This window comes from Ipomoea nil, unplaced genomic scaffold, assembly GCF_001879475.1.
Source record: "Ipomoea nil cultivar Tokyo-kokei standard unplaced genomic scaffold, Asagao_1.1 scaffold0322, whole genome shotgun sequence".
In the NCBI taxonomy this organism is placed as follows: Eukaryota; Viridiplantae; Streptophyta; class Magnoliopsida; order Solanales; family Convolvulaceae; genus Ipomoea; species Ipomoea nil.
Window position 1 is genome coordinate 1133090 of NW_017616750.1, and position 9321 is coordinate 1142410.

A 9321-nucleotide genomic window follows, 5' to 3' on the forward strand; every position below is an offset into this window, starting at 1 on the left:
AGACTAAAAGGCTGCAGCTTCAAGCAGCGTTCGGAGTATGAAGCACTTCGAATGAAAGAGGGAGAAAACGCTAATGAATTCATTTCCAAAACAATGGCATTAGTCAGCAAATTACGATCTAATGATGATCGAATTGATGAAACTGCCATTGTTGAGAAAATACTTCGGTCTATGACACCAAAATACAATTTTGTTGTTTGTGCCATAGAAGAAGGAAATGATACATCAACAATGACACTTGATGAACTCGAAAGTTCATTATTTTCTCATGAGCAGAAGCTTAATCTATCGGACAAAGAAGTTGAGCAAGCTTTGAAGGCCTCAGTTCATGATCGACCTTCATCAAGAGGAGGCAATCGAGGTAGAGGTCGAGGTAGAGGAAATGTGGATGGTAGAGGCCATCAGAATCAGCATCCGCATTCTCAAGAAGGAGATGGGAGAGACAAGTCACAACCAAAGTCTGTAGATAAATCAAATGTGGAATGTTTCCGTTGCCACAGGTATGGACATTATAAATCTGAATGTCGTACTAACTTGTCTAGAAATAACAGAGAAAATTCCCATCTTGCTGAAACAGAAGAGGAAATATCTTTGTTGTTAGTATATCGTGCAAGTGAAACTGACAACAAGGATTTGTGGTATCTAGATAGTGGGTGTAGCAACCATATGAGTGGAAATAAATTAGTTTTCTCAACTCTTGATGAATCATATCGTGATACTGTGAAGTTTGGAGACAACTCTAAAATCTCAGTTATGGGAAAAGGGAAAGTAAACATCCAAACTAATGATTGTGTTACACACAATATCTCAGATGTTCTTTATGTTCCAGAGTTGAAAACAAATTTACTGAGCATTGGTCAAATGCAAGAAAAGGGCTATGAGGTTGTTATAAAGAATGGAATTTGCAGAATTCAGGATTCTAGCTTGGGCTTAATTGCTCAAGTTCAAATGACGCCAAACAGGATGTTTCCTTTGTATCTGAAACACTCTGACCAGACATGTTTCTTTTCAAGGTTAAATGATAAGGCCTGGTTATGGCATTATCGTTATGGCCACTTGAGCTTTAGTGGCTTAAAAACGCTCCAACAAAAAAATATGGTGATAGGACTTCCTGAATTCAATGGTCCTACAGATGTTTGTGAAGAATGTGTTGTGAGTAAACAACATCGTGTTCCTTTCCCTAAAGGAAAATCCTTAAGAGCCAAAAAGCCACTAGAGATTGTGCACTCAGACATTTGCGGACCAATTAATCCTACTTCTAATGGTGGTAAAAGGTATTTCATTACTTTCATCGATGATTATAGTAGGAAAATTTGGATTTATTTTTTGCGAGAAAAATCTGAAGCTTTTGTGTCATTTAAAAACTTCAAAGTTCATGTTGAGAAAGAAGTTGGCAGTTATATAAAAGTTCTACGTACTGATCGTGGTGGAGAGTATTGTTCAAATGATTTTTCAGATTTTCTTGTGACTCATAGGATAAGGAGAGAACTCACAACGGCCTTCACACCTCAACAAAATGGCGTTTGTGAAAGAAAAAATCGTACTATTCTGAACATGGTACGAAGTATTCTGGCTCGAAGTCGTATCACAAAAACTTTTTGGCCTGAGGCGGTCAACTGGATAGTTCATATTTTGAATAGAAGTCCAACCTGTTAGGAATAAAGTGTAATGGTTTTGATATGCCAAATTTGTATTTGTAGATCCCCCAATTTTGTTTATAGGTCTAGTAGAGTCTTAGACCATGATCGGTAAATTATTTAAATATGAAAAGAGAAAAACAGAGGAAGATGGATGAAAATAGAAGAAGAAGATATAAAGCCTAAAATCAAGAATTTGTCTGGAGAAAATGACAAATTGAAGAAGAAGATGAATGATACAATATTCACGTCGCTACTACTTAAAGAAATATCCCAGAAGAATTTTCGTGAAGAAAATTAAGGTTGGAAGAATGCATGAAATTGACTTGGAGATCAAGCATCTATGGAAAGAAAGGAGTACATCAAATGTGATTGGAGATTTAATCAAAAGCTATACGGACGAAGTGGATGATGCTTGATATGTTATGTGAAATAGCTCAAGTTCAAAACTCACCATTAATAATTTTACAAGGTAAAATTTGAGAAGCCAAATTAAATTAATCTGATGGAGTTGGGCACTAGTTTAAGCTTTGGGCGCCGAATTGAATCAACTAAAGTTTCAAGATGGGAGCCAATGTACAATTGAAAGTTGTAGTATGGGATGCAATTTCAAAGTTGGGATTGAAATTGGGATGGGAGCCAATGTACAATTGAAAGTTATTGAAAGTTGTAGTATGGGATGCAATTTCAAAGTTGGGATTGAAATTGGGAGCCAATTGAGGTTGTAGCATGGAGGTTACGGAAGTTGTAGTATGGGATGCAATTTCAAAGTTGGGATTGAAATTGGGAGCCAATTGAGGTTGTAGTATGGGAGGTTGTAGAAGTTGTAGTATGGGATGCAATTTCAAAGTTGGGATTGAAATTGGGAGCCAATTGAGGTTGTAGTATGGGATGCAATTTCAAAGTTGGGATTGAAATTGGGAGCTAATTGAGGTTGTAGTATGGGATGCAATTTCAAAGTTGGGATTGAAATTGGGATGCAATTTCAAAGTTGGGATTGAAATTGGGAGCTAATTGAGGTTGTAGTATGGGATGCAATTTCAAAGTTGGGATTGAAATTGGGAGCTAATTGAGGTTGTAGTATGGGATGCAATTTCAAAGTTGGGGACCGATTCAAAGAAGACATGGAGATCAAATTGAATTGATATGAAATTCAATACCAGGAGAAGTCTGGGAGCCAATTTCGAAGTCAAAGTCAACAATTCAAATTGGGAAGCAATTGAAAGCACCAGGAGAAGTTTGGGAGCCAATTGCAAATCAAAGTCAATTGGGAGCCAATTACAATGGAGAAATTCAAATTGGGTGCCAATTACAAGCCAATTGAAAGCACCAGGAGAAGTTTGGGAGCCAATTGCAAGTCAAAGTCAATTGGGAGCCAATTACAATGGAGAAATTCAAATTGGGTGCCAATTACAAGCCAATTGAAATTGAGTGTCAATTACAAAGGAGAAATTCAAAGCCAGTTTGAAGTCTGAGAACACCCAGACGTGAGAATGAAGAAGATGAAGATGAACTTACAAGTGAAAATATTCTCACAAAGAAAAATACTAGTTTAACTAGTATGGGATTAAATTAATGAATATTTTTTAAATCCCAAAGATACAAAGACCACTCTAGAGCTGATCAGAGAAGCCATTCTACACCAAAACAGAGACCCAGATATTCCCACTCAACGTTAAACCAGAGGAATATCAGATGAAGTTTGGGAGCTCATTTACATGGAGATGAAGATCCATCAAACGGCTAGCTTATCCTTTCTGACATCTTTGCAGAAGATAAGATAAGATCTCTGACAAAAAGATACAAGATTTCAAAAATGAGAGCGTCTCTTTCCAACGGACAGATTCTCATTACCAGCTATAAAATGATGAAGATATGAAGACTTGAAGATGGGGAACTCACGAACAAGAGAGCAGAAAATTCGAAATTCTTCAAGGAGATCGAATAGAGCAATTAAGCTTGAAAGAGCATAGAGCAAAAATCTCATTTGGTACAGAGCATACCAAAAATCTTCAAGTGAGAAGTGAGAAAAGAAAAAGAACTTAGAGAGCTTCAAAGAAAATATTCAGAGAGTTCAAAAAGCAGAGCAAAAATATCAAGTGCTTTACTTGATAAATTCAAAGAGAGAAAACACTCAGAGCTATCAAGAGAAATCATTCCAGAGTGTTTATCTTCATCAAAGAGACCTGCGCATCATTGAAGATCATCTACAGAGTCTCAGAAGTTGGAAGCAAGACAACACTTGTTTTGGAGCAAAACAAGAGAAGGGAGGAAAGTAGCACGGAGCTGTGAAATCCTGGATTGTCACACGAAGCTGTGAGATCCGAAGCAGCAGTGTCGGAGGCACTGGGCGTGATTAGTGCGGGCTTTGTGATCAAAGCACTAGATCACGGGATACGTTTCTACGGGAGTGTGGAAGACGGGGGGAAAGTAACGCGGAGTCGTGAAATCCTGGGATAGTAGCGCGGCGACGAGAAACCCGAAGCAGCAGTGTGGTGTCACTGGGCGTGATTAGTGCGGGCTTTGTGATCAAAGCACTAGATCACGGAAATTCATTGTATCGTGGAACCAAGGAGTGGTAGTGATGGATTTAATTAACCCGGGGTGGACCCGAATCAATAAATCCGGATAAGAACGTAATATAATAAATAATAAACGAATAATATAGAACGATGTCGTAAAGGTCGCGGTGGACCGTATATTATATTAATTGCCGTAGTATTTGGCTATTACAAAGATTCGGTAGGACAAAGTGTGTAATAATCGTATAATGTGGAATGAATTGCCCCTTGTTAGGACATGGAGGGGGGTTTTTATACAAGCAAACCCCCCAACCGCCTCCCCTTAAATCGGGGGTGGTTAGATCTCAAGTTTGACCGGGCCCGGGCGGACCGGGTCGGGTCGGGTCCCGAGCTCGGGTGGTGCCGAGCTCGGGTAGGACCGAGCTCCCCGACCCGAGCTCCACGTAGGTCGGCTCGGGTCAGGGCACCTCCATGGTGCTCCGGGTCCGCGTTGCTCTTGGTCACCTCCGTGGTCCCCCGGGTCCGTGTTGCTCTTGGGCACCTCCGTGGTCCCCCGGGTCCGTGTTGCTCTTGGGCACCTCCGTGGTCCCCCGGGTCCGTGTTGCTCTTAGGCACCTCCGTGGTCCCCCCGGGTCCGTGTTGCTCTTGGGCACCTCCGTGGTCCCTAGAGGTGACCACGGTTCCGGTTCAAACCGGAACCGTAACCGGAACCGTCACTGTGCTAACCGGAACCGAACCGGAACCGTCCGTACGGTTCCGGTTCTTAACCGGAACCTATAAGGTTCCGGTTAAGGTTCCTATAATATTGGAACCGGAACCGCCGGTTCCGGTTCGGAACCGGACGGTTCCGGTTCCAAACCGTGAAATCCCAAAAAAAAAAAAAAAAAAAAAAAAAAAAAACATGCGAACCTACTGGGCCACTTTATTTTTTTGGTTTCATTTGAAACCAAAAAAATAAAGTGGCCCAGTAGGCCACTAGCGAGTGGCCTACTGGCCACTTCCGCCAGTTGGCCTGGCGCAAAGGCCAAGCCTTGGCCTTTGCGCCAGGCTTTGCTAGCGAGTAACAATTAAAAAAAAAAAAAAAAGGAAAAAAAAAAAAAAGAGAGAAATTCCGGTTAGAACCGCCGGTTCTAACCGGAACCGGCGGTTCAAGAACCGGAACCGGAACCTTATATTAAGGTTCCGGTTCCGGTTCGACCATTTTCGGAACCGGAACCGGCGGTTCCGAACCGGAACCGAACCGGAACCGAAACCGTGGTCATGCCTAGTGGTCCCCCGGGTCCGTGTTGCTCTTAGGCACCTCCGTGGTCCCCCGGGTCCGTGTTGCTCTTAGGCACCTCCGCGGTCCCCCGGGTCCGTGTTGCTCTTGGGCTCCACCAAGGTGCCCCGGGTCCATGTTGCTACCCCGGGTCGGGTCGTGGGTATAATATATCAATCATGAGTCCCCCACTCTCTTCGTTGCGAGTAGGAGTCAACGCATGAGAGTAAATATCCGGACCCGACCTCCATGTGCGAATGTAGCTGAACTCACCATGGCCGAGGTGCATTGTGCCGAGGCGTCTTGAGTAGAGGTGTCTTGCGCCGTGGTGAGACGTCTTGGGCCGCTCCACCTCCTTGCTCCACGCATTCCTCACGCACGTGGCCCGAGCTCAAAGTAGCCGACCTTGTTCACCCTTGGTGATGTACTAGACTTGTTATTTTGACTACCCAGGTAGCACAAACTTGTTCCTTCCTTTGCCATGTGCTAGACTTGGATATTATGGCTACTGCTCCTTTGCTTCAGTAACGGGTGCCACCTTTTACCTACTATCGCCTTTCCCTGAGATACTTGTTTTTTTTTTTTTTTTTGCCACCTCGGCAGTTGCCGGGGTGGGCCTCGGCAGTTGCCGAGGAGGGCCTCGGCAGTTGCCGAGGTGGACCTCGGCGGCTTGCCGAGGCCGACCTCGGCAGCTGGCCGAGGTAGGCACGGTATTTTTTTTTTTCTTTTGCCATGTGTTAGCCTCTTCAACAAAGTCCTATGAGACTATGTCCTCGGGCTCTCCCGTCGGGGTTGGTACGCGAGGCCGGACCTCGTGCCCCCTTAGGGTACGTTAGCCTCTCGGGCTAAGTCCTTCCGGACTACGCCACCGGGCTCTTCCGTCGGGGTTTGTACGCGAGGTCGGACCTCGTGCCCCCTTAGGTACGTTAGCCTCTCGGGCTAAGTCCTTCCGGACTACGCCACCGGGCTCTTCCGTCGGGGTTTGTACGCGAGGTCGGACCTCGTGCCCCCTTAGGGTGCGCCAAACCGCTTGAGCCAAGTCCTGCCGGACCAAACCACCGGGCTCCTCCGTCGGGGCTTGTACGCGAGGTTAGACCTCGTGCCCCCTTAGGGTGCGCGTTAGCTGCTCGGGCACAGTCCGACGGGACCGTGCCACCGGGCACTTCCGTTGGGGTTGGTACGCGAGGTCGTCCCTCGTGCCCCCTTAGGGTGCGTCCTCCGTCGGGGTTAGTACGCGAGGCCGGACCTCGTGCCCCCTTAGGGTACGTTAGCCTCTTGGGCTAAGTCCTTCCGGACTACGCCACCGGGCTCTTCCGTCGGGGTTTGTACGCGAGGTCGGACCTCGTGCCCCCTTAGGGTGCGCCAAACCGCTTGGGCCCAGTCTTGCCGGACCAAACAAAAAAGGTCCTGCGCACAATGTATTCTGTAATATGCGATTTTCTTCTGACTAATGCCGCTCACTAAGACATTATTAGGGGAGGGAAATGGTTCTCCTCCTATAATAGCAACGCCAAGACCCACCTCTCACGTGGTAGGTCTACTGGTAAAATTTCAGCAGGTGCTCTGAGTTCCAGACCCTGGCTATCATCTTTCCTTTGGGAGTTTTGAGCTTGTAGCTGCCCGGGCGAACCACGGCTGCTATAATGTACGGGCCCTCCCAATTAGGGGCAAACTTCCCTCCGGCTTGGGGCTGGCTCGCCTCCCTTCTCCTGAGCACGTAGTCACCTACTTGGAAATAGCGGGGTCGGACCCGCTTATCGTGGTATGCCTTGGTCTGCCTCTGGTAGTTTTCAGCTCGAATTGCGGCTGCTTCGCGCCTGTCATCAATCATGTGGAGGTCAATTCTATGGTGCTCCTCGTTCGTGTCAGGGTCGTAGTCCTCCTCCCACCGGGAAGGTATGACTACCTCCGCTGGAGCTCGGGCTTCGAAACCGTAGGCTAAGGAAAAAGGTGTCTCCCCAGTAGCCCTCCGGGGGGTGGTGCGGTAGGCCCAAAGAATGGCGTCGAGCTCCTCCACCCACGCTCCCCCCGCGGATTCCAGTTTCTTTTTCAGGCCGCCCACAATGGTGCGGTTGGCATTTTCCACCTGGCCATTTGCTTGAGGGTAGCACACTGCTACCCGGCTGTGAGTAATGTGCCATTCTGCACAGAACCCCTCGAACTCTTGCCCTTGAATTGGCGTCCGTTGTCGGTGATGAGTTGCATCGAGACCCCAAAACGGCACAAAATATTTTCGTACACAAAGTGCTTGCAACGGGCACTTGTTATGGTTGCCAGCGGTTCCGCCTCTACCCACTTGGTGAAGTAGTCCACTGCTACTATGAGGTACTTCCTTTTTCCCGACCCCATGGGCAGAGCTTCCACTAGGTCCACTCCCCACCTGGAGAAGGGGATGACCGAGCTGATGGGGGTGTAGCTCGTGGCTGGCCGGCCGGGGGTGACTTGGAAGTGTTGGCAGGTCTCGCAACCCCGGGCATAGTCAGCGCACTCCTTGGCCATTTTTGGGCCAAAAGTACCCCTGGTGGGCTGAACAGGTCCATTCGTGGATTTCTTCCATGACTGACCTGGCTTCGTCTGGGTATAAGCAGCGCAGCAAGGCGCCGTTATAGGACCTCTTGTAGAGTGTGTCCCCCATGACCACGTACGTGGGGGCTCGCCGTTTCACCAGCCTGGCGTCAACCTCGTCGGGAGGTAGCGTGCCTGTCTTCTTGTACTCCTTGAGGTGGTCCAACCAGCAGGGAGGTCGGATTTGCACGGGTAGGACCGGGTAGGCGTCCAGGCTCGACCTCTTGAAATCTTCAATTCGGGCTATTTTTGAGATATGTTCCGGGGCCTCTTGGGCGAGCTTGGATAACATGTCAGCATCTGTGTTCTGGTCTCGGGGTACCTGTAGGACCTCATAATTGATCAGCTGCCCCAGTAGCTGGAGCACCACGTCCCGGTACCTCCTCATTCTTTCATCACTTGCTTCAAATTCACCTGTGACCTGTCCCACCACGAGTCTAGAGTCACATCGGATTTTGAGCTTCTCCACCCTCATATTTAGTGCGAGGCGGAGCCCTCCCAGGAGTGCTTCATACTCGGCCTCGTTGTTGGATAATTTGAACGCGAAGCGGAGGGCGTAGTAGGCCCGAAACCCCTCCGGTGTTATGAGGACGACTCCACCCCCGCAGCTTTTGGTGCTGGAGGACCCGTCCGTTGAGAGGGTCCACCACTCCTCGTCTTCGTCCCTGACCCGCTCCGTTGCCTCCCGGGCAGTGCACTCGACTATAAAGTCAGCCAGCGCCTGCCCCTTGATGGCGGGTCGGGGCTTGAACTGGATGTCGAACTGGCTCAGCCGCATGGCCCACCTGACCAGCCTGCTTGCCGACCCCGAGGCCCTCAGTACTGCGTCTAGCGGCTGGTTGGTGAGGACCTGCACGGGGTGGGCCTGGAAGTAGTGGTTCAGCTTCTTTGCCGTCGCATCTACTGCAAAAATGGCCTTTTCCACGGGTGTGTACCTGATCTCTGCTCCCCGTAGAGCTCGGCTCGTGTAGTATACGGGCCGCTGGACCCCCTCGTCGTCCCGGACCAGCACGGAGCTGACCGCGGCCTGCGAGATGCCCAAGTACAGATATAGGACCTCCCCCTTAACGGGTTTGGCCAGGGGGGAGCGATATCAGGTACGTCTTGAGGTCTTCGAACGCCTTCTGGCACTCCTCGGACCATTCGAAGCCCTTAGTCTTTTTGAGGACTCCAAAGAACGGCAAGGACTTCTCGGCCGACCTCGAAAGGAAACGGCCCAGGGTTGCCAATCGCCCGTTGAGGCGCTGGACCTCCTGGAGGGACCTCGGAGGTTCCATGTCTAGGATGGCCATGACCTTGTCGGGGTTGGGCTCAATGCCCCTCTTCGAGACCATGTACC

At 48.4% G+C, this 9321-nt stretch overlaps 1 protein-coding gene across 1 annotated transcript; it reads right to left on the reverse strand.

Moving 5' to 3' along the window:
- Nucleotides 1-6954: 6954 nt before the first annotated feature.
- Nucleotides 6955-8760, reverse strand: LOC109171588. The gene is made up of 2 exons (XM_019320639.1): nucleotides 7906-8760; nucleotides 6955-7797 (listed from the first exon to the last, which is right to left on the reverse strand). The coding sequence occupies exons 1-2, from the start codon at nucleotides 8758-8760 to the stop codon at nucleotides 6955-6957; spliced, it is 1698 nt and encodes a 565-aa protein (XP_019176184.1).
- Between the last annotated feature and the right edge of the window lie 561 nt (nucleotides 8761-9321).